Source organism: Neurospora hispaniola (genome assembly GCF_033458365.1).
Source record: "Neurospora hispaniola strain FGSC 10403 chromosome Unknown B0T23scaffold_1, whole genome shotgun sequence".
Classification (NCBI taxonomy): Eukaryota; Fungi; Ascomycota; class Sordariomycetes; order Sordariales; family Sordariaceae; genus Neurospora; species Neurospora hispaniola.
The window spans coordinates 6,152,134-6,174,992 of record NW_026944406.1 but is presented as its reverse complement, the minus strand read 5'-3'; the positions used below and the strand labels follow the sequence as shown (position 1 = coordinate 6,174,992).

At 52.3% G+C, this 22,859-nt stretch overlaps 11 protein-coding genes across 11 annotated transcripts; 7 read left to right on the top strand and 4 right to left on the bottom strand.

Moving 5' to 3' along the window:
• The first annotated feature begins 129 nt into the window (after positions 1 to 129).
• On the top strand, positions 130 to 870 carry B0T23DRAFT_40562 (uncharacterized protein). Its single transcript, XM_062839029.1, has one exon. It carries the CDS (start codon positions 321 to 323, stop codon positions 786 to 788), a length of 468 nt encoding a protein of 155 aa, XP_062697957.1. The 5' UTR covers positions 130 to 320; the 3' UTR covers positions 789 to 870.
• On the top strand, positions 871 to 2,972 carry B0T23DRAFT_40563 (fatty acid desaturase-domain-containing protein). The gene is made up of 3 exons (XM_062839031.1): positions 871 to 1,175; positions 1,578 to 2,425; positions 2,494 to 2,972. The coding sequence occupies exons 1-3, from the start codon at positions 953 to 955 to the stop codon at positions 2,818 to 2,820; spliced, it is 1,398 nt and encodes a 465-aa protein (XP_062697956.1). The 5' UTR covers positions 871 to 952; the 3' UTR covers positions 2,821 to 2,972.
• A 1,009-nt stretch (positions 2,973 to 3,981) lies between these two features.
• Positions 3,982 to 5,522, bottom strand: B0T23DRAFT_435814 (P-loop containing nucleoside triphosphate hydrolase protein; the record flags this gene model as incomplete). Its single annotated transcript, XM_062840544.1, has 6 exons — positions 3,982 to 4,172; positions 4,258 to 4,836; positions 4,899 to 5,054; positions 5,117 to 5,164; positions 5,239 to 5,298; positions 5,378 to 5,522. The coding sequence occupies 6 exons, from the start codon at positions 5,520 to 5,522 to the stop codon at positions 3,982 to 3,984; spliced, it is 1,179 nt and encodes a 392-aa protein (XP_062697955.1).
• Positions 5,523 to 6,005: 483 nt separating this feature from the next.
• B0T23DRAFT_417656 (uncharacterized protein) lies at positions 6,006 to 7,128 on the top strand (the record flags this gene model as incomplete). The annotated part of the gene is made up of 3 exons (XM_062839659.1): positions 6,006 to 6,137; positions 6,169 to 6,470; positions 6,526 to 7,128. Exons 1-3 carry the CDS (start codon positions 6,092 to 6,094, stop codon positions 7,126 to 7,128), a joined length of 951 nt encoding a protein of 316 aa, XP_062697954.1. The 5' UTR covers positions 6,006 to 6,091.
• Positions 7,129 to 8,217: 1,089 nt separating this feature from the next.
• Positions 8,218 to 9,807, bottom strand: B0T23DRAFT_40536 (Nicotianamine synthase). Its single transcript, XM_062838987.1, has 2 exons — positions 9,293 to 9,807; positions 8,218 to 9,242 (listed from the first exon to the last, which is right to left on the bottom strand). The coding sequence occupies exons 1-2, from the start codon at positions 9,572 to 9,574 to the stop codon at positions 8,511 to 8,513; spliced, it is 1,014 nt and encodes a 337-aa protein (XP_062697953.1). The 5' UTR covers positions 9,575 to 9,807; the 3' UTR covers positions 8,218 to 8,510.
• Positions 9,808 to 11,255: 1,448 nt separating this feature from the next.
• On the top strand, positions 11,256 to 14,015 carry B0T23DRAFT_40516 (uncharacterized protein). The gene is made up of 2 exons (XM_062838967.1): positions 11,256 to 11,551; positions 11,662 to 14,015. Exons 1-2 carry the CDS (start codon positions 11,470 to 11,472, stop codon positions 13,773 to 13,775), a joined length of 2,196 nt encoding a protein of 731 aa, XP_062697952.1. The 5' UTR covers positions 11,256 to 11,469; the 3' UTR covers positions 13,776 to 14,015.
• A 696-nt stretch (positions 14,016 to 14,711) lies between these two features.
• B0T23DRAFT_40506 (HotDog domain-containing protein) lies at positions 14,712 to 16,473 on the bottom strand. The gene is made up of 4 exons (XM_062838959.1): positions 16,186 to 16,473; positions 15,979 to 16,097; positions 14,851 to 15,704; positions 14,712 to 14,792 (listed from the first exon to the last, which is right to left on the bottom strand). Exons 2-3 carry the CDS (start codon positions 16,095 to 16,097, stop codon positions 15,005 to 15,007), a joined length of 819 nt encoding a protein of 272 aa, XP_062697951.1. The 5' UTR covers positions 16,186 to 16,473; the 3' UTR covers positions 14,712 to 14,792; positions 14,851 to 15,004.
• On the top strand, positions 15,979 to 16,666 carry B0T23DRAFT_372007 (uncharacterized protein). The gene is made up of 3 exons (XM_062836696.1): positions 15,979 to 16,097; positions 16,186 to 16,213; positions 16,285 to 16,666. The coding sequence occupies exon 3, from the start codon at positions 16,293 to 16,295 to the stop codon at positions 16,509 to 16,511; it is 219 nt and encodes a 72-aa protein (XP_062697950.1). The 5' UTR covers positions 15,979 to 16,097; positions 16,186 to 16,213; positions 16,285 to 16,292; the 3' UTR covers positions 16,512 to 16,666.
• A 656-nt stretch (positions 16,667 to 17,322) lies between these two features.
• On the top strand, positions 17,323 to 19,134 carry B0T23DRAFT_372005 (uncharacterized protein). The gene is made up of 2 exons (XM_062836695.1): positions 17,323 to 17,834; positions 18,278 to 19,134. Exons 1-2 carry the CDS (start codon positions 17,631 to 17,633, stop codon positions 19,112 to 19,114), a joined length of 1,041 nt encoding a protein of 346 aa, XP_062697949.1. The 5' UTR covers positions 17,323 to 17,630; the 3' UTR covers positions 19,115 to 19,134.
• B0T23DRAFT_331329 (uncharacterized protein) lies at positions 19,126 to 20,505 on the bottom strand. The gene is made up of 3 exons (XM_062835725.1): positions 20,287 to 20,505; positions 20,165 to 20,221; positions 19,126 to 20,112 (listed from the first exon to the last, which is right to left on the bottom strand). Exons 1-3 carry the CDS (start codon positions 20,360 to 20,362, stop codon positions 19,466 to 19,468), a joined length of 780 nt encoding a protein of 259 aa, XP_062697948.1. The 5' UTR covers positions 20,363 to 20,505; the 3' UTR covers positions 19,126 to 19,465.
• Positions 20,506 to 21,813: 1,308 nt separating this feature from the next.
• B0T23DRAFT_435801 (uncharacterized protein) lies at positions 21,814 to 22,843 on the top strand (the record flags this gene model as incomplete). Its single annotated transcript, XM_062840543.1, has 3 exons — positions 21,814 to 22,075; positions 22,105 to 22,358; positions 22,420 to 22,843. 3 exons carry the CDS (start codon positions 21,814 to 21,816, stop codon positions 22,726 to 22,728), a joined length of 825 nt encoding a protein of 274 aa, XP_062697947.1. The 3' UTR covers positions 22,729 to 22,843.
• Positions 22,844 to 22,859: the final 16 nt, after the last annotated feature.

Sequence of the window (22,859 nt, the reverse complement as noted above, 5' to 3'; positions counted from 1 at the left end):
GAGCTGCGCAGAAATGGTCTGTGCTCAACTGCTTGTTTCCCAAATCCACACAGGGTTAGGGTTGTGCTGGCACCCCTGACACTATGTAAAACCAACTTGGGTTCCAGGGCTCGGCTCTCGGATGAGGTCCCCAAGACAGAAAGAAAGGCAACCCCGGCACCGAATTCTGATCTGAGAAGCTTATTTGTTGTTGCTCAAGAGCAACTTGACAGCAAATGGTCATCTCATGCAAATAGCACCATCCGATGTGTAGATCGTTTTGTTTATCAGAAAGTAAACAATGAGCTTCTGGCAGGCAACAAGCCAGTCCGCGCTATCCGATGCAAGAATGGCATCTGGCTCCACATGAACCACAAATTTCGAGGGGCCCTTGTGTTTGGCGAACAATGAGTTTAGCCAACCGTGGGCTGATATCCAACGAATGTACTTTTCGTGTCGTTTGCTCGTTCGTTGTTTCGTCGCTTCAGTTCGTCGCTTCCTGGTACGGTTGTAGCCGGACCTTTTACATTTTGTTCCCCGGACCGTTCAAAGTAGTGAACTGGACTGTCGCCCGCCTTTTCAGTTTTCCTCGCGGGGCCCCATTCGCTTTTTGTCCTTGTCGACCTTTTTCTCCTTTTTTGCAGGGTACATACATCTGTTTACCTCGTCTACCTTGCCCCTCCCCCTTTTTCTTCAAGGACCCTACCTTGGTCTTCTTGATTGCTAGTACATCGTCCTTTGTTCGGCGCTTTCAATTTCTCGACTTGCGCATCACATACATCCAAGCCAACCTGCATCGCGTCGCATGAGCAATCGCAACCGTTGAACGGAAAACCCCAACAACGCGCCGCGCCCAGCCGTTCTTCCCGTTTGCGCTTTGCGCACTCAAACCCGGGACACCCCTCCCCGACAATCACCGGCGCCAGGCCCGAACCAAGACCGAAACGAGAACAAGCGATCCGCGACCAAGACAATGGAACACATTGTCTTCGCCCACGACCTCACCAAGGCCGATCGTGTGGTCTTGCAGACGTTGGCGACCGATTACAGCGACCACTTGAAGGCGAAGGAGAAGGGCAATTCGGATTCAGCATATGCGTCGGCGAGCGATACGGAGACAACAGGGACAGAAGAGACAGATACAAATACGAACGGCGGTGTAAACAAGGATGCTGGAGGTTACCAAAAAGCTTCAGGTACGTGTGTGTTTGTCTGTCTGTCCAGCGCGGTGTTTTCTTTCGCTCGAAGTTGCAGTCCACACAATTTGGAGTCGCAGTGCGGCGAACATTGTATGTCTTTTCATTCGTCGCATCGCATCGCGGTTCGGAACGGTCAACGAATTGGTTGTTCAGATGAACCCCCTGATCTTATCGTTATCGGACGGTGCGGGTTCCTGTCGCGGCTGTGACATCATGTCGTTGCCAAGACTGCAGGGTCCAAAGGTTCTGGACCGCTGGCGGCCGGCAATTCCCGCTCCAGTGCACCGACACCCCAACTGCCCGCCGTGGTCCGGGTGTGGTTGACCAACCACGCTTCCCCCACCTGACCATCTTCACAATTTCCCATGAAGCCATCACTGACACAATTGCTACTCACAGCCACCCGCAACGAAGCAGCCGTCACCCATCTCTCCGCCCTCAACGACCCCAAATCTTCCTCCTTCGAACCCTCCATAACCAACTTCTTTGACCTCGCCGACCTGCAATCCTTCCAATGGCTCCCTCCCTCCCTCCTCTCCGCCTACCAGCAATGGGCCACCTCCCTCATCCGCGTCCCAACCGACATCCTAATGATCACCCACCTCCTCATCTACTTTTCCACCACGGTGCCCTCCGCCTTTTACCTTCTCTTCGTCCGCTTCTCCTGGCCGCACGCCATCCTCCACGCCATCCTCAACGGCTGGTACGTGGGCACCTACACGCTGATGATGCACCAGCACATCCACATGCGTGGCATCCTGACCAAGGACAAATGGTGGACGAGGGTATTCGACGCCGTGTTTCCCTACGTTTTGGACCCCCTGATGGGCCACACCTGGAACTCGTACTACTACCATCACGTCAAGCACCACCACGTTGAAGGCAACGGGCCGGATGATTTGTCTTCGACGATCCGGTACCAGCGGGATGAGTTCAGCGAGTTTGCCAAGTACGTCGGCCGATTCTATTTCCTGGTGTGGTTGGATCTGCCGCTGTATTTTGCGCGCAAGGGACGGTATGTGCAGGCGGCCAAGGCGGCGTTTTGGGAGTATTCTAGCTATGCCATGTACATTGCCATGTGGAACTTTGCGCCCGGGGGAGGGAAGGCGGTGTTTTGGACGATGGTGTTGCCGTTGATGGTGCTGAGGGTGGCGTTGATGGTGGGTAATTGGGGACAGCATGCGTTTGTGGATGATGAGGAGCCGGAGAGCGATTACAGGAGTTCGGTGACGTTGGTGGATGTTGCTGTATGTCTTCCCCCCCCCTCCCCCCTCCCTGTTCTCTGTTGCGTACCTGATACTGACAAACACAACAGTCCAACCGCCACTGCTACAACGACGGCTACCATACTTCCCACCACCTCAACCCCCTGCGCCACTGGCGCGAACACCCCGTGGCTTTCCTCAAGGGCAAGGAAACCTACGCGGCCAACAATGCGCTGGTTTTCCATAACATCGATTATATCATGATTACCGTCAGGTTGATCATGAAGGATTACATGACGCTGGCCAAGTGCATGGTGCCCATTGGCGAGTTCCAGATGAACATGACGCTCGAAGAGAGGGCGGCGTATCTCCGGAGGCATACGAGGAGGTTTACTGAGGAGGAGATCAAGGTCAAGTTTGGAAAGAAGGCCAACTAAGGGGATCTTGAGTGCGAAGAGAAATGAGGTGATGGATCTAATGGGATGATGAGTGGTTTGGGTTGATTTGGGATACATGGTCCCATTGATGATCATGGTGCAGGTGCTGGATATTCATCTGGATCGTCCTTGAGCGGAACACTGTCTGAAAATTAGATACACTAGTAGACTTGGGAGGTTGGGTCTCACTCTATAAAAGCATCAAGGCTTGTATACAGAGAGCGGAGTACTTCAGCGCAATAGACAGATAGCTATGCCTTTCTGGTTTTGCTGGAATATCAGCATATTCCCATCGTCTGGTGTCTTACTGGCAATAGCTGGAAGGATGCGTCCCACGTCGGGTATCAAGAAACCGTAGAAACTTGCCACCTCCTACCCGCTGGAAGGGGCAGGCGGGTGCATGTGGAAAGTGGGCCGAGGAGTGATGAAAGCCAGCCAGCAGACACCTATACATTAGGGTAAATATATAGCCTGTCGATCAAAAAATGGGAAACGCATCCACGAAGTGCGAAATACATTGGTGTCGTGGTCGCTTGATTTCACATGATGGCTTGGCCAAACCCCCGAAGCTGTATGAGTGATATGACCTTAACAAAATAGGGGCAACATTCGCATTAAACAAGATAGCAGGGTAACTTCACCTGGTTGTCATTCTCGCCGGTCGTCGACGGTGCTGGGATGCGGAGTGCTTGTTGCCAAGTCGGCATTGAACGGGAAAGTGGACAAGGAAGGGGGCAAAGTGAAGAGGATGGAAGTTGTGAGAGGTAGAACGAAGGTGAATGCGCAAGGAAGTCATTCCTGGCTTGAGGTGAAGCCACAATGAGTGTTATTACACTATCAATCAGCTTCCCTCAACACCTCGCAGGTGCACGCCCGGTCAGGAAAGACAGCATGCAACAACACCCACGTTTCCTCCATTCTCATCAACATTCTTTCTTTCGCAGTGTGTAACGATGTTTACAATGTCCCCAGTCAACATCACACGCCTGTTTGATCAGTTTCAATTTTGAACCTAGCCTAGGTACCCTCCCTATATACCCGCTGCGATAGGTACATGTACTCACCAACATGAAGGAACCATCGATCAAATGCCACCAGGGTCCGGCTTCGCCTTGAATTAATCTGTCGAATGAATAAGAAATCCAAAACCCCGCTATACCTTTACTTCCGCTTTCCAGAGTCGTCCTGCGGCGCAAAGTTGGCCGGGGGTCGCAAGTTGCCCTGTGGTGGTTGCCCACCAAAGTTAGCTCCGTATTGCTGGGACGGATTCATGGCGGCATATCCCATCGGTGACCCCTGCGCTCCAAGCATTGTGGGAAATGTGGTTGCATGGGCTTGCTGGAGGTTGGGAGCTATAAAACCCGTTGCTCTCCTGATGCTGGGAAAAGGGTGGAAAACCAGGATTCATCAAAGGCATTGCACCAGGCTGCTGCGTACCTGCGTTCGGCGACGGCTTCATCTGCCCGAACACCATACCGCCAAAGTTTTGATGTTGTGATGGCTGTTGCCCCGTTTGCAGGTGTATGGTTTCGTCGACGCGGTATTTATCGATGCGGTAGCCTGACCTCTCGGCCTTGGCTGAGTCGGTCTCGGACTTGATGCTCCAGAGATAGTGGTTGAACTCGTTGGATACCTTGGCCACGCGATCAAAATGCTCTCTCTCAATCTTGATCCTGCCCCCGGTGGACTTGTATCCTGCAAGCGCGACGACGCTCTGAAAGGCGTTTCGGATCTGGCGGCCATTCCAGACCGGGCCGATCTTGGAGTTCACGGCGCTTTGTTTCTCGAACAATGTCTCGGCGTAGGAGAGAATATCCTCAACGTCCACGTCGACCAAATTGCTATCGACGAGCTTACGAAGATGGGTCTTCCAAATCTTCCCGGCATACTTCCACTCTAGCGGTGGAAAGTACAGCGGCAAGTGGATGCGCGACTTGAAGGCCTCGTCAAACACACCAACCCGGTTGGTGGTCAGGAAGAGGATTCCCTCATAATATTCGAGAACCCGGAGAAAAACTGCAGCGATGGCCTGTCACAGGTCGAGGCTCTCCTCTCTTCGTTCAGGACTGAGGTCTTACCAGAGACCAAAGCGTTTCGAGCAATGTCCTGCGCTATCCTCTGAGCCAAGAATACGTCGGCCTCGTCAAGAAGGAGAACACAGTTCCATAGCTGGGCAAGCTGGAATGCCTGTTCTAGCTTCTGTTCAACTTCTCGTGGAGAAGTACCAAGGTCACCTAGGTATGCCGAGTTAGCTCCTAGTCGTTGTTTCGGTTGCTTCAAAAGTACCTCTACTGACCGCAAGTGATGGGAAGCAGGGGTCGATTATTTGCTTCGGCAGCGCATTCTAGATAACTTGTGTTAGCAATTTCTGGATAAGCCCAAGGCGGACGGCTCTGCGCCGTGATGGATACCACTTACGAGCTGTTGATGTCTTTCCCACGCCGGGCACTCCATGTAAGAGGATCGTGAGTCCCTTTCCTGCCATCCATTAGCCAGCGAACCACAAGGAACGGCAGCAACAAGTTATTGCTACCTACCCAGTTGGTAATGCACTTACCCTTGGCTCTTACAAGATCAAAATGCAAGCTGTGGGGTCCCCTGTGGTCGGAGTGAGACTCAGTGAGGGACTGTACCAAGCGCTTATGGCCGTCGGGTAGCTGTAAGTCCTTCCAGGGCTCCCGTCGCTGATTCTTTTCCTTCATTATCTCTTCTCCGTTGTTATCTTTGCCAATCCGAAGGCAGGTTGTGTTGTCAATGGACTCGTCGTTAGCGAGAGGTGAGGCTAGGTAGGCAGGCTATATAGCCCCAAGACAAGTCGGTGGAAGGTAAGCTTACCCCATTTCCTCGTACGGAAAACAAACGCAAATACTCGGGCCGGCAATAACGACCCGGAATTAAAAAAGAAGTCGGAGGACCTCTATATAGCTATTCTAGACTTTATTACCTACGTCGTCTCTTATCTAAATCGACCAAATACTAGTATATTCCACTTCCCAGGTTCCCTTTCACCCACCCCTTAGGTAGCCTTTCAATCCCGCAGTCACACCAGCCTGGAAGTTTTGATAGCCGCAGTCCCGAGCACATATTGATATCCCATTTAGTTGAGTCCTTCAAGGCCTTCTTTCAGCAAGCAGACTATGGGTCGAAGCTAGATGATGCCGTTGACAAGGTGAAGAAGGCCTCAGCATCGTTCGAGGGCTCTGTGTCAATCTGCTTCCAGACGCGCGTTGAGGAAATTGACAAGAACGTCCGGGCTCTAGTATCGCCAATCATGGTTTTATACTTCACCCTCGGGGGGCTTGTGAGAGACTTTCCCGGTGAGTTCATCCAAAACACAACATTCGGCAGAAAATTCTGCCAGGAAGCTGACCTTACCTGCCGGAAAAGCCCAGATGGAACAGCTTGTAAGAAAAGAGATGCAGAACGCGGCCATGTTTCAACCAACCATGCAGTTCATACAATATGTGGGACCAATGCAGCCCCAAATGCCACCCCCTGGGTTCAACGCTTCTCAGTTGTGGCCGCTTCTCTGCACCAACTGGAACGGCGGCAGCCCAACCGTGGCGGAGGATTTACTGGCCATTTCCAAGGCGGACGTCCCAGCTAGCCCTGAGATCGCCGCCATCGTCCAGGGGTCAGAACCAGATCGGGTATCTCCTGATTGAGGATGCATTCGTGGTCTGGCTCAAGTCTCTTGAGTCACAGATCCTTGTCCTCCACGACGAGCAGTCGCTGGAAGGTAGCTCGTCGCTCTCCACCCTCAGCTACCTCTGCGCCTTGATCACCGAGATGATGTCCGCCCCTGGCATGATCCGGCTCTGCTTCTTCTGCGGCCTGCACTCTGCAGACGGCGACGTATTAGGAGGCGGCTACGGACTGATGCGCAGTCTGGCGCTGCAACTCCTGCAACCATTTGGGAACGCCAACCTTTCCACGACGGGCAACGACCTGAATCTGCTCGCTCAAGGGCTCATGATGAACGATTTATCGACGGCTTGCTCCGTCTTCAAGATGCTTTTGCACAACGTACCCGCCGGTGTTGTATATATCTTGGTAGATGGCGCATTCTGGTATGCATCGGGATCACATGGCGATGAAATGGCGGCTGTGATGGCGTTCCTGAACCGACTCGTCCTCGAGTCGCGAGCTAATGCTAACAGAGGATTGGTGCTCAAGATTTTTGTCACGAATCCCACTCCTTCGCAGCGGAACGGCTGGGATATACAGGCGGCCGTCGCACACCTTGAACAATCGCTGTTCGAGGATGACCATGAGCTAGATGTTCAGCGCATGATGGCTGGCTTTTAAATAACGAGGGTTCATTTTCTTTCTCCTTGAATATTGTACTCAACACAGATGTTCGCGTGGAGTAGAGGTACAGGCTTATATCCTCACCATCTTCGGGAAATGTGCCGAAGAGAATTGCGAGAGCGGTGGCAATAGTGAAGGTTGTTACCAGCTATAAGACCGATGTAGAGGAATCGAGCCCGACTTTCTCCAAGTATGGCTCGAACCCGCAAAGCGGCTGAGAAAGTTCCGACCTTACTCCGGCTTTGATCTCGAAGGACTTGCTAGTGGTGGTCATACCTCTAGAGAAGGAGGAGACTCTCTGGGATTCAACATTAATACCATCCTGCTTGGTCACCAGGACACGCTCGAGCATTTCGAATGGTGCCAGATGGTCAGCCCGTGAATACCTATCGACGAGACAAACTGGACGAAAATGTTTGGGGAAGAGGAGCCAAGATTCACGTGTCTTCCGCACCTGAAGGAGTTGGTGTATTTGAAACTTTCGGATACGTTTCTTTATACTCGTCAGCAGTTGATTAGTCGAGGAACTTTGGGCGGCGCTGGCCCTGTTACTACTGGGAGACCGGGACACCCTCAGCAGCCACCACCGGTTGCGCCAATACCCGCACCTATTCCAATACAAAGACCTAGTGTGCCTACTGCCGCTATTAATCCGAGGCGTTTGATGGAGATGAATATTCGGAGTGTAGTCGCACACAATATTTCCGAGCTGGGAACGCCGCCGAAGTTGAGGTCGGTTGACGTGGTGGTGGGAAATCTGCCGACGGATAGGTGTTTGACGATTGAGCTTTGATGGTAGGTATGATGTCTTTTGCCCCTTGTGTGGACATGACCATGGGATAGATTCTCTTGGTGTGAAGTAATGACCAGAAAGTCCCGAGGTGAATGTTCATGAAACAATGAGGAGTTTATCTTCCTTATCCGCCACCACTGCCTACGAGAATCAGGCCAATTTCGTTTTGTTGCCTATTCCCAGCCTCCAACACTGTCTGCCTCTCTTATATCTTACTTTTATGTAACCGACAATCAGTTCCAAAATCCACCGTTGACTCGATTTTGTCGCGCTCGCTCAGCCGTTAGTGTCTATCCTCCCTGAGCCTGCCTGGCCCTGCGTGAACTATTTCGGGGAGAAGTTCACCCAAAGACATACCTCTTTCACTCCAAACAACCAGAGGAACTCCATGTTCTGAAGTCATTAATGTATTCTTAGCTTTCTTGCGACTTTTGAATCACGAAAACCACCCCTTTTTTCTTTTCTTTTCCCCTTTCCAACCGGCCCCGTCCGCCGACCTTTTTGATTTCTTTGCTCAAACATCTTTTCGCTCATTCCTCGCTGGTCACCGATTTGCCCCATGTCTTCTTTTCTGATGCCTCAAACCTCAACCCCTAACCCTAGCAACAACCACACTATTCACCACATCCGTAAACGGATGCACCACGGCACAACACTCCAACACCCCCAACAGCCTCTCCGTCGTGACGTTCACCTCCGGGTACAAACAGGTCCTCAGTCCCCATGCGCTCCTCACCACCAGCAGCGCACCAGGCCTCATGGTCCTGACGACCTTCAGGAAAATCTCCTCTTTATCTTTCTGTGACATCCCAACCAGCGCAGCGACGTAGACAACATCAGAATCCTCAAGGCTAATAGCCGGAGACCCGGCCTCGCCGCAGAGAAACTCCATCCCCTTGACCCAGGGACCCAATGCACTATTGACCTGAGAAGATAGGTCAATAGCGGTGGACGACATGTCGACGTTGCAGATTATTGGGATCGTGTCGTTTTGACCGGCAGTCTTGCGGATCTCATCGAGGAGACACCACGAAGTAAGCGGAAGTGGACCGGAGCCGATGAAGGTGATTTTCTTGAGGGGTGCGGTATTGTTGGGAGGTAAAGCGGCGCGAATGGCGGAAAGTTCGAGGCGCGCGAGGTCAATGTAGTTTTGGAAATAAGGAAAGTCAATTTGGAGAGCCTTGAGGACGGTTTCGTGGCCTTGGTCGGCAAGCGCGAGGGCACGCTCGGCCCAGTGGGTCTCGAGACAGGCTTCGGCTTCGGAGCAGATGGTGCGTAGCGAGGGGAGCGTTTGTTGGAGGCCGGGGAAGTCGAGGATCTGGAGATGTGAGTCTACAACTTGCTTTGGTGATCTCGGGGGAAACGTACCTGCTGGATTACGCTTGGAGGGTGGATCTGGACACATGTGTGGACGAGGTTCCCCAGTAAGCGGTTGATTTCTTCTCCTGGTTGGTAGGTCGGTAGCTTCTTGAGTTGCTTGTGTGTATCGAGAATGCTTAGAGCGATCATTTGCGCCTTGGTGATGTTTGCGCTACCCATGGTGTCTAGTTTTTCGGCAAGGATATCCGGGTTCGTGTTGTTGTCGAGGTAGTGAGAGGACTGGTGGTTCCTTGGAGAACCAAGACCGAGAACTGAGAGAAGGGCAGGCATTTTAAAGCTGCGAAAGAACACTCGGCTGGGATAGTTCTATGGCCGTCTTCAAGGTGATGGTTACGATGACTGCGTCGGTGAAGGTCAATGAACCACGACCAGCGAGGTTCTCGTTCTGTTTTTGTATGGGATGATGGGCAAGGCTGAAATCGAGTTTTCCTGTTGACACGGCCTCGCGTTCTGGGAAGGGATAGATGAGCGGTTGTAAGGCTGGATGGGATCAGACGGAAGCGTGAAGGGCAATTCGAAAAATCGTCAGGGTCCCCTCGAGTCTCTACAGAGAGGGAGGGATGCGGCTCAGTAAAGTAGGGGACCAGCTGGTCGGCCTGATGGGCCTCGTAGTGGAATCATCTGCAAATCAGGCCCCTGGGATTAGTACGACGGTGGGAAATGACAGCCCAATTGCGGGAAATACAATCATTCCTGCGGTGCTCTGCGGTTGCCCACAGGTTAAACTCGGAAGCGATGAAAGGCGAGTGGACAGTTTGACAGGGGCATCACCAACGTCGAGAGAGTGAGAACCTTGATGGTCCGTGGAAATGTTACCCAGCCGACATGCCATTAGCCTTCAGCCTACCGTTACGAGTTGGTGCCTGACCAATTCAAGTTTCTTATTGGAAGCTGTAGCCGTTCCATTGCGCCGTGCCGAGGGTGAGCCACTTTCAATCGTCAGATCAGCATTTAGCATTTTCAATTGACGGAGGAAAAAAGGGAAAGGGAAAGGACGGGGGAGCCAGGGGAATTGGCCATCAAGGTCCTCACGGTTGACGAGAGGGGAAGACGCAAGGGGCCCACATTCGCCCAGAAATGGCCAAGCTGATTGGTCTGTGGGGTTTATGTGGGATAGCGCCTGCCAAGCCATCTTATCAGATTTATCGCTAAACTGCTGGGCCATCAAGGTTCTCAATCTGTGCCGCTGTTTGTCCTCTCCTTCTCTCTTCTTTCCTTGGCCTTCCACTCGCTCCAAGTACAACCAACAAGACGAGACATTCCACAAAACTAAGTGAGACATGTTGACCGACACTTGTTCTTTTCCATGGCCACACTTTGTCTCGAGAGGTCACCAGTGTGTTACTTGGAGCTGCCTTGGCCGCCTCTCCTGGCATCGAATCATGTTCTCTCGGTGAAAGACATGAGTGGCCAGAATGTCAAGGTGGACAGCCATTCTTGGTTACAGCTGTAGCTCATTTCCATTGCACGACAGCACATTATATTCCACCGCCCAAGATCGAGACCCGCGACTCCCGCCGGACCCGGGACGGGATGAGGTCAATAGTTCGTGAGTAGGTACCTAGTGCCCAATCTCCAGTCTTGACAGTTTCATGATTGCCCGGGAGATCACCCGAACCTGTTGCTTTATTAGAATGTTCAAGGATCATGATGACAAAAGGGGGCTCTGGACCGGGCACCTCACTCTTCGGTTTACAGTCTGAGGTGGAAGGGAAGTGATGGCTCTCAGGGTTCATAAATATCACTGCTCAGTAGAAACTGTTATCAGTGTCTTGCGTCACCGGCTATGACCCGTCGTCCGTTTGATACCGTGTTCGTCTGAACCTCAAAGTCTTATCAAGTCCCTCCACTTGATACTTCATTTCACCCCGTCTTTCCATTTCACTCTGCCAATTCGTTTGCTCAATTACACTTTGCCACTCAAATAACCACCTCTTTTGCGCGCAACTGCCCCTCACTCTGCTTCTTCAAGCCCGCCATTGTTTCACTCCTTTCTCATACAACTCACACGACAGCGATCGCGCAATCAGTCTAGCACATCGGTAAACAAGAGCCAACGGGTTTGCGCGCACTTGCACTCTATCAACATCTTGGATCCTCTCACATCAACCTGACACCACTCTCACCGAGCGCGCGCTGTTGATCGCGTTAACAAGGGCGACATCATGGCTCAGATCGGCGAGCTTCTGGGTTTTGCGCCCTTCAGCTTCGCTCCCGTGAATTCATCTTCTCTTAGCAACCAGAGTGGTGCGTCTGCCTTCTTCATCACTCTCCCCTCTCACTATTGACTTGTACCCTGCTTGGTCACCGCGACCGAGAAACCGACAGACCACTAACATCAACGCTCTAAATTCTAGCTGGCTCCAATCGGCCTTTCTTTTGCGACACTGTCGACCTGGGTGACTTGTACGCTGCGATTCATGTAGTCGTTCTGCCGCCGTCGCCCCAGGCCTCACTCTCTCCCGGAAACACCCCGAATGGCTCCTCCAAGAACCCCTACAACGGCCAGAACGGCACCAACGGCCATGCTCAGGATGTGAGCGGGCGTCCGAGTACACCCACACAGCTGGACAAGTTCCTGCTTAACCTCATTAGCGCGGGTGTTGACGAGCCACGTCTTTCCGACTTCGACATTTCCCTTTTCACCCTCATCTTTCCAAAGTGCGAAGGTTACGCTGTCCGGTCGAACCTCCTGGAGCACCGCTTGCAGGACTGTCCGATTCCTATTGCTCGCATCGATGATCGCCTGATCGCTCGAAAGTTTCATGGCATTTTCTGGGCAAGAGAATTGACCGCCGCCGGCCCCAGCGCTAACCTCTCCCTTCTCGCCGAGCACGCTGCCGGTGTTGTCCAGTGGTGCGATGTTTCGAGCGCCCTATCCATTCAGGAGCTTCAGCAGCGCCTTATCAACATCACCCAGGAATTGCACCATAGGCTTCACAATGTGCCTTGTTTGTCGCCTGATCCTCCCATCATGGAAAAGACGGTTGCCCTCGTCAGGGGTCGCCCAAATCTGATGACAGGCGGTCCGGTCTACGCTGCTGCCAAAGCACTGGGCCTCAAACTGGTCATCATCGACGAAGCTGGACATTGGCTTGAAGCTAATACCATCGAGAACCGCAAGCTTCGCAAGGCATTCCTCAGAACGGACATGACAGAAGACGAAGGACTAGCCGACCGCATTGTGCAGTCAATTAAGAGATACGGCACGCCGGTGGATGGTGTCTTTACATTGTCCGATAACTTCTTTGTCACCGTCGCCAAGGTCGCTGAGGAACTCGGTCTTCCTAGCGGTCCTGTCTCGGCATTTGAGACAGCGGTCGACAAGTACAAGTCCCGCATGCTGCAGGACTCTCCCGGTCACACGGCCCGAGTAACAAGCGTTGAAGAACTCGAAACCCTCCTCTCTGCGCCAACCGATGGCTCCAGACCTTTTTTCACGCCTACGTTCCCCATGATCGTCAAACCTACCAAGGGCTGGTCATCAGAGTGTGTCTCCAAAGTGACCAAGCTCAGCGACCTCACTACCGCCGTCAAGAAGGCGACCACGCGCCACGGTTCCGCAGCTGTCATGGAGCCATTCTACGACGGCCCCGAAATCGACGTCAACTTCGTCCTTCTGGACGGCGAGATTCTCTTTTACGAAATCGCAGACGAACCCCCCTGCGAGGGTGACGCCACCGACGCGACCGTCAACGACACCTTCTCACCCGTGGCCCTCACCCTACCATCTGCCCTCCCTGCCGACGAACAAGAGATTGTCAAAAACACCCTACACAAGATCCTGCTTAATCTAGGTTTCCACACCGGCATCTACCACCTCGAAGCCCGCATGGTCAACTCCAAGTACGAATACCGCCCCATTTCCCCGGGTATCATCGACCTCGTCCCTCACGACGTTCCCTTAACCAAAAAGCCCGAATGCAAACTCATCGAAATCAACGCCCGCCCGCCCGGATACCGCGTCTCCGTTCCCTCGCGCCACACCTACGGTATTGATTACTTTGCCGTGCGCATGCTCGCTGCCCTAGACGACAAGGACCGTCTGCGCGCCATCCCGGTTCCCTTTTCTTCTCACTACGCTGGAGCTGAGGACCGCACACCTGGTGTCGGTGCGCAATACTGGTCCCGTCTCGTGTACATTCCTGTTCCGAAGGATGGCGTCTTGGAGTGGAGATTCAAGCAGCATGAGAGCGAGCACAATGGGTATGAGATTATTAGCCCGTCCGAAGACCTGAAGCTGCGCCGTCCCGATCTGGCGGAGCATATTGTTTTAGCAGTCGATTATTATGGGCATGGAGAGTGGGTGAGCACATTTACTGATGGCGCGAGAACGTATCTGGGACATGTTCTCGTCAAAAGCACCGTTAGTAGGCAGGAGGCTATCGAGGTTGGTAATGCGGTGCTTGAGGCCTATGAGGTTGATATTGATAGTGAGAGGGAGTCTGACTTTGACTTGCTGAGCGACTGAGAGTGGAGGGTATGAGAGCTTGAGGATTACCTTGCTTTGGCACCGTGTCTTTCTGGTCCGGTCCGGATGGAATAACCTCAAAGAGGTATACTTGGGAGTGGCGTCCCTTGATGATTTCGTGGTTGAAGACTCTACGGAATCTCGAACCTCAGTAGGGAGTGGCGTCCCTTGGCTTGGCTTCTTTTGATGGTCCTATAATAAGGACCGAGTCTTGCTCTGGCACGCAGGTGTATTTGAAAACCGGGAGTGGCATCCCGGAATTCATTCCCATCTGTCTTACTTGACGCGTTTACCCTTCGGCCGGTAGTTCCAGGCGTCTGTCTTGGTAGTGTTGGTTTTATCTTGCTTCCCTTTATGTTCGCTTGCTGTAAGTTTCCTCCTTTAACCTGCTTACGGTTAGTCCTTTCTCTTTTTCTCTCGGTACCTTAATCGGAGGACGTTACGGCATCGCATCGGCGTTGAATACAGGAAAGTTCATGTCACCTTATAGTTGAGGTTGATGTGAGCGAGGATACAAGTTTGCTGGACAGGTTAGACATACTACGTATCCAACCCCATTCCAATCTCTGCTGTCTGCGTGAATTCGTTCGAATGATGGCTGTATTTGTAATCGCGGAAAGTCGTCACGCCCGTGAATATCTAATCATCCCGCACAGTTTCGGACTTACAGGAGACAAGTTGAAGGTCGACATCCCTTGCGTAGGACAAGATGCGACGTGTAAGCTGGCGCAATGTTGGCGTGACGTTGCTTCTTTCCTTCTTTCCGGATCTTGGGACACTCGGCCGTGATTGAAATTGGGAATTGAAATGTGAAACTGGCTTGACAAACTGTCGGATATGTAACTGGCATGGAATTGACTGCCTGGTAGGTGAGTGGTATTGAGACGGTCGTTCTCTGTGTGTGAATATGATATCGCGATCGTCCCTCACGAAATGCGATGATCCAATAAGTCGATTAGTGAATGGTATTGACAAAGAATGTTCGCAACAAGTCTATCTGTATCTCTATAATATGCCCTGTCAAGCGTATTAGCAAACGAGGAAGAGACCCTAATGGATGCGAAGATGAACATACCTTTGAACTCCATCTATGGTCTACCAGGGGTACCGTATCCAAGCAAGGCCCCCCTTTCTAAAATTCTAATCCTAATCCGTTCTATCCCAAACCATGTCTATCCATCCTTCTATCCCCGTCTATGGGTATATCACTCTTCCTTCCTTCCTTCCTTCTAAAGATTACTCTTCAACATGACAAACAAACTATCACACCTCGCCAGCTCGACCTCCTCCCCCGTCACCTCATCCTCCACTATAATCGCCGCCTCGCTCCAATACTTGCGTCCCTCCACCTTGGTAATCCTGCACCGCACCATAATCGTGCACGGCGTCCTCACCGGCTTCACAAAGGTAGTATTCAGGTACGCCGTCATAAGCGGGAGGTTCTGCATCCTCTTGAGCTTCTTGTTCTGGGTGAACAGCTGGCCCGTCAGGTCGTCCATCATGGCCATGACCATGCCGCCGTGGCAGACGCCAGGCCAGCCGTTGAGTTTGTTGCCAAGAGTCAGGAAAGCCAAAGTTTCGGTGATGAGTCCCTCTTCGGACCCGTCGACGGTGGTGATGTAGGCGGATATGGTCTCGGGGCTGTTGAGCGTCTGGGAAAACAAGACGTCGCAGTGGCCGGGCTTGGGCTTGCGGCTGTCGGCTTGGGTGATGACGAGGTGGGGTTTCGAGAGGTGCTTGGCGACCCAGGGGATGGAGCGGAAGTGGTCGATTTCCATTTGTGCTGTTTTGGGGGTGGTTGAGAAGCAGGAGGAGGGCGACGACTCGGGGTGAGGTCTCATCGTGGTGGTGGTGTGGACGGCGGCAGCGGCAGCGGCAGCAGTAGTGTGTTGGGCGCGGGTCCAGTTCGTGTTTGTGGCTGGGATGAAGCTAGAAAGCGAGAGAATTGGGTTTCCAGTCAGCTATGGTGTTTGCGATTCAGTCGTTTGCGTAGAGGTTTGAATGTCATGACTGAGTGTAAAAGAGTTGTTGTTGTCGTCGACGGTCTCCGACTCTCCGTTATCAATGTTGTCATTGCGGTGGGTGGGTCGTGCCGAGGTTCCTTTGAGATTGGATGGTTGGTGATATCCACTGGACGGACTTGGTTCCATGGCGGCGGAACAACATGTTTATCTTTGCGTCGCAATGCTCACTCAAAACATACCTCGGGGACTTGGGGATGGTGTTGTTCCTGACGCTGGTCATGCACCGTCTGATGGCGGTTCCTTGCATCCGTCCGATGTTGACGGTCTGTCTGAGCGCGGCGGTCATTGCTGAAGACATCTGCAGAGTGGCAGTGGGTTAGCGCTGTTAATTGAGGCTCTTGTCTCAGGCCGTTTTAGTGAGCAGCACTATCAGGAGGGTTTCTTACCGTGAACAGAGTAATGACGTCGTATCGCCTAACAAAAACGGTCTCAATGCTACCTCTAAGTAGGTGACAGAATCCGATTATAAAAGACAAAAGACGCACTTGTCAAAATGCCGTCCAGGAATTTCTTCAACGTCGCAGTATTTTCTCCAACACGGCGGCTCGGCCTAGATGATCTCCCGACGCTGCTCTTTTTGACGCAAACCCTGTCGCTTGGCTTCGGCTCTATCATCCACCGCCGACAGCGATATCCTCGCTTGAGTCAGGTACCCGCTTGGTCGTCCAGTTATCATTTCCATGATCCACTGATCGTTGGACTTGAAGAGTAGTAAGTTCTCGAATAATCATCGAAGGCGCTCATCATCCGGGTAGTTCGGATAGATATTCAGTGTTCAAGGAGTCGATCTTGTTCCTCGGTATGTTGTCTTGTGTAAACGGCGAAAGGGGGCCAATGGATGGAAATGGCGAATTGGCGAGTTTTCAGGGCACTGACGTTAACACAACCTGGAAGCCCTTCGATGCCGCCGGCAATCTAGTGTACGTTCGGGCTTCGGCAGCCCTCGGCAGCGATAAGATAATCTAGCCCCTGAAGGAACCATGCAGCTCACCCAGCATCCCCTGTCTTTCCCTCCAACACCACCAAGTCTCCAACATAAAAAAAGTTACCTCGGCATCTTTGACTTTTTTTCTAATTTGGAAATCGAAACAAAATAAGAAAATTCCCAACGCAGCAAGCAAGCGTCCGCCGCGCAGCAAACTCCGGTCACCAATCGTAGCTATGTACGCTACCGAACCATTCGCGAATCGAATCAACCCTCGTCACCATTTATCAAACTTTTAACGAGTGCCGTCAACATGGAACAAGATTCCATAAGCTTGAACTGATCTGATCGTCTCAACAAAAAAGTCGAAAATAAACTTACAGAGATCGTACCGAAACCTGAACTGCCTGACCAAAACCTAAAAGTGACCCGGACCCACCGAACTTGCCCCGCCGCCCCCTTCCATCCAGATCGGAGATAACCCAGATGCCCAATCCCGCGATCACGCTAGATAGTGTACTGTAGTGTACCGCGGTAAGTCGTATAGTAGAAAAAAGAACAGAATAAAAAAAAAAAAAAATGATGTCCCCCGCCATCGCAGCAAAGTGCGCCAGTTCCGCTCTCTTTTGCTTCCTTCGATCCTCCGCTCTTTGGATCGTCGTTGTTGCTGTCCTTGTCTTTGGTAGTTTGCGACGGCTTTTCCTTGTCCGTCCTTCTTCTTCTTCTTCTTCTTCCTCCCGTCGTTCCGGTCCTCTCGCGTATCGTCGTCGATCTCCTCCTCCTCCGCCGACCTCTTCTCCGATCACTACCGCCGCCGCCGTCGACACTCCCTCCGGCCTCGACTGAACACCATCGAAGCCCACCAATCCCCTCCGTGTGAACACCCCGAAAAAAACGACAACAAAAATGGCAGTCGGAACCCTCTCCCTCTTCTACCCCGTCATCCTCCCCCTCTCGACCGCCGGCCTCCTCTATGCCGTCCACCGCCTCATGTACGTCGATTGGGCCACTTGGGCCACCGACTTCTTTACCGGCCCGGGCAGCGTCAGTCGTATTCTGCTGGTGGTGTATATGGGTTTGAGCTGGAAGAATTTCCCTTTTATGTGGCATGTGAGTTTACCCCGGTTCTTTGGTTCTTTCTTTAGTTTCCGTGGCTTCCTTGGTCTCTGGTCTCTGGTCTCTTGGGATTGGTAATGTTGGGGTTGTGATCTTGAGTCTGGAGTGGGCGAACGGGTAAGGGTAACGGGCGGGAAAATTGCAGGGTGGACTAGCTGGTGACGGCTGAGAAGCAGACGTGCAGAGCGGCTAAAAGGTGGCGTTGGGATGGATGCTAGGTATGCAGGCAGCGCATTGTTGTGCTGTGCTGCTGTGATCCCGCCCTGTCTCATCCGATTACCACTATCTCTCCCGTCGTCTCGTCTCGTCTTTTTTCTGTTCCTGTCCTTCTTCTGCTTCCTGCTTCCATATCCCTCTTCTTTCCTTTATCCTCTTTTTTTCTTCTTCCTTTCCCTTCCTTTCTATATACATACTAACCCTTGCCAATCCATGATTAGATCCGCGTCTTCCACGCCTTCATCCTCCACCTCCTCCGCCGTCCCCCCACCCCACTCACCCCCCGCTCCCTCTTCCACCCCTCCATAACCTCTTCCTACACCTCCCCCCTGGAAACCGACTACAACCTCCACAAGTCCAACTCGACTTACTTTGCCGACCTGGACGTCTCCCGCTCCCACCTCGTCACCCACTTGCTCGGTCCCGCCATGTCCGTCGTCGGCGACAACGCCAAGAATAAACTTGTCTTGGATCCCCAGGGAAATGTCGTCAAAGGTGGTTTTGGTATTGGACTCGGCGCCGTCTTTTGTTCTTTCAGACGGGAGATCCCGCCTCTCAAGGGATACGAGATGTGGAGTCGCATTCTGTCTTGGGATCGCAAGTGGCTGTACATCGTCACCCATTACGTCGTCAAGGGCAAGGTCAGGCCTACTAGCTGGGATGGCAGGAAGTTCGGTCCTACGCGCCCCAAGCTGGTCAGGACTGAGGATGGAAAGGAGGTTGAGGAGAAGGATTTCTCAAAGTACGTCTACGCCACCGCCATCAGCAAGTACGTCTTCAAGCTCGGCCGCTTCACTGTCCACCCTTCCATTGTCATCGAGGCCAACGGCTTGCTTCCTGAGCGTCCTGGTGAGGGATGGCGTGGCGGCGAGACCGGTACCGGCACCTCCGAGGATCTTGGCGAGATCAACGAGAACAGCGAGTGGGACTGGAAGCGCGTCGAGTACGAGCGCAGAAAGGGCATGGAGTATGCTCACCACTTTGCTGCCTTGGATGGCGTCAACTCCCTGTTCGACGGTGGCGACGATGGTGCCATTGGCAAGTTCCATCTGGGTTAAACTTAAAAAAAAAAAAAAAAGCACAAAGAAAAGAGACAAATCATCACGGAGAAAACATTATTCTAGATATCATAGACACGGGGCAATACATGGCACGTATAGACGGAAAAAGATAGCATTGGGAGCGAATCATGTTGAATTACTACTACTACTAGAACTTTTAGGATCGGCTCCGGGTCGCCTCAAGATATGTTTGTACCCCCGGACATTAGGAAGTTGATGCTGTGTGCACAATCATTCACGCACAAACGCAAAGAGTGCAGCTGGTTCTCTCGCGTCCACCGAGTAGACAGAAACCTGTCATCCAGATCCTTATCATCCACTCTGCTGCTGCCAACCACATCCCCACACTCAAAGCATCATGAAGCATGCGGCCAACGCACCAACACCTGTCATGACAATGACACCAGCCCCGGATCGCGCCGTCGAAGCACCGCTGCTCTTGTCAGTGGGAGCTGGTGTTTGCCTGGAGCTGGAGGCAGGGACGTAAAAAGCAGCGGGCCTGGTAACGGTATTGACGGCTATGTTTCTGGGCTCCCAAACGGAGGACCAAATAGTCTCAGTCGTGTAGCCTGACGAGTACGAGTCTGAAGGAACATTGATGATGACGACTGGGGCCGCTGACGACATGGGGAACTGAACCGTGTTCGGGCCAGGCGTGAGGTTCTCGACTGTCGTCAGTACGTCGCCAGTTGGCGCTGACGTGGTGGTCGTGGTGGACGAGACGTCAGACGTTGTGATGGTCGTGCTGGACGTCGAAATGGGTGTATCGGTAGAGGTTGCAGAAGGAGGCTCGTCAGAAGAGGTCAAGGTCATTGTGGTTGTTGGAGTCGAATCGTAAATAATGACAGACTCGACTTGAACCGCCGCGGTGGTGGTCATTGTCATTGTCGTTGACTCCATCCCAGTCAGCGTAGTTGTCGAAGCTTCAAGAGTATCAATCTCAAGCATGGCTGTCTCAGGCCTCTCAGTGCGGAACGTCACAGGGCCAAGGTCATCTATGTCGGCAATGTTAGATTGAGTTATGCAAGTGGGAACGTTGGTACTTACCCCATGGACCTGAAGCCGTCACAGGAATAGCTTCGGACTTGCCCGTGGTTTCAGGAGCTGGAAAGCATGTGGCTTGTCAGAATGCCTTCGAGTAAAAAGAGACGTGCTTGCTTGGGGCTCACCTGGGGCGTGTCTGTGAGACCATGCTTTGTCGGCCAGGACCAAAGCCAAGAGTGAAACGACTGTGGTGGGATGCATGGTGACTTGGAACAAGTAGAGATGATGTCCAAAGAATGAGGCAATGAATGACTGGTTGGGTTGGCAGCAAGAGAGTGTTGGGCGGACAAGAGAAGCAAAAATGAAGAGTACTGATGATGCTGATGGAGGAGCAGAAAAACATGGATCAAGTGTCTGAGGAACAGACCTCTATTTGAACCCCAAGGATACTCTCAGCTCTCGTCTCCTACCTGTGCATTTGTTTGTTGTTCTCTTCAGCGCTCGCACGGTTCAGTTGTGTTGTGACTTCTATGTTGTGAATGCGAAGACAGTGGCGTGTCAGATCATGTTTTGTATATGGCAGTTGCGGTCATGATGTTGGTCGACCGATTACGGACAGCAGCCCGAGAATGTCATCCAACGAAGCAAGAATGGCCTACGCAAGCCTGGTGTGATAGGACTCACTTTCCGTCACTGACAATCACCACAACCAGGTGAATCTTGGTATGGGAAGAACAAGCCCATCCCGATGTTAGGTTATCTACGAGGTGTCGTTCAGTTGCGCCTTTTTCTATCCGATGGTGGGGTTTCGCTTGGAAAAGGTGTAAAGCATTTCTGGCGTCCGGTCCTGGACCAGGAGAGCTCATCGAAAGGGCTTTCTCAGTCCCTTCGGACATCAGGGTTCATCCAAATGGAGCACGATAACCAAGGTGGAAGTTTCGCTGTTGCTAACTGGACAAGAGATCGGAGCGGCAGGCGTGGTTGCTCCTCCCAACTGGTGAGCGACTGCGACTGCTTCATTTCACTGAGTCAATGACGGAGCGGGCTCATGGCGGTATTTTGGAAGCACCTGCCAGATCTTGACGGAGGGTCCTGTTATCATGTTGTGATAGGCTTTCTGGAATATAATGGAAGGAACGAGACACAGGCACTGAGCTCTTCGCTCGGCAAAGAAACTTTCAGTTGCCCATTGTTGAGCCTCAGATTTTCATCGTTCTTTCCGACCATGTGTTTGTCTGACCTGACACGCTAGATGTGCAGGCAGAGGAAAGACCTCCCGAGAACTTGCACCTGCAAGAGGAAAGAGCGGTTCGAAGCTCTCCATTTGGCCACTGTTGGTTTTCCACTGTTCCGTCATAAGTCTAGGCGGGTTCTGCCTTGATGTTTCCTCGTTGGCTTTAGCGTCAAATCCAACCAAGCAGTGACCAGTTTCTAGCGATGAGTTGGCTCATCGCACCTCGACGCCTGATTTGACCCGTTCTTCTTACTCGGAGACGACCTGGCTCGCCATGGTTGCACTTGCAAGTGTTCCGTGAAGCCCAGTCCAACTGGCCACTTAGTTTTCCTTTTAACGTGTCCCGGCAAGAACATCAACGAAAGGAATGTAGTTCCATTAGAAAATCAGGAAATAGCCCGTCAAGTTTCGACCAAACGGCAGTGACAGAACTGACCACCGCAAACGCCAGTCCACTTGAACAGGGGAGAGATCCGCCATGGCCATTGAGCCGGCCCGGTCTGCTCTTTCCACCTGGCTGGCCGGATGTTGGCCGCAGCCATTGAAGGAAGAAACACAGCCGCCATGCTGTCGCCAAGGCAGATTGGCCGCTTTCCCAGAAAACAGGCTACAACGAACCGGACATCCTCAAATCTCACTTGCCGTTCAAAACCCTGAAAAAGGTTCCATGACCGTAGCAGTGTCAAGACGGGTTGACAATTTCCTGATAGATGTTTGCGTCTTTCCCTTTCATCGTCTGAGTCACTTGCTTCACTCGCACAACACAAAGATGAGCGGAACCGAAAACTCGGGCAAGGGAGGACATCGGGCTTTGGGAGGGAAGATGATGGGCCACTCACTTCCAATATCAACCACACACATGAACCATGGGAAGGACAGGATGGACGGATCATGACTCCCTGGTCGCATATGCAATTGCTTCGCTCTTCAACCGGAAGTGACAAGACCGCATTCAGGATCATGAGCACGTCGTTCCGTCGCCTTCGAAAGAAAGAATTGTACCCCGAGTATCAGTTACAACCGGTACATGAAGCCATCATCGACAGGCATGAGTATGGCTCACCCGTCCTAATGTTCATACCAGGATCACATCCATTTGCGCTTGTCAACTTTCACAAAAACCTCCCCCTACCGACAAATGTCCGCCATCCACGCCGGTTTGTCAGGCCTTGTTGCTCCAACTGATCATGCAGCGATCCTGTTTGTCCAACAAGCGACACAAGCGCGGTGCGCCTCCAAAGCTTCTTCGGGCGTTTCTAGTGTAGGCTTTACCCAGGCATCCATGTCAGCCCGAGGCTTCCACTTTGGAAAACATCCAGAAGCGGTGCCGCCGATGATGGTGTGTAACGAGCGGGGTAGAATAGTTGCTTCCAACACCGTGTTGGGAGATTAGGTATCAAGCGCACCTACTTACCCCTGCCACCGCATATGAGTCGGACTTTGTGTGGTATCGATGGAATGACAAGTCAATAACAAAATCCTCCATTCCGACATAACAAAGAAACAGATGTGAGAAGGGTGTTG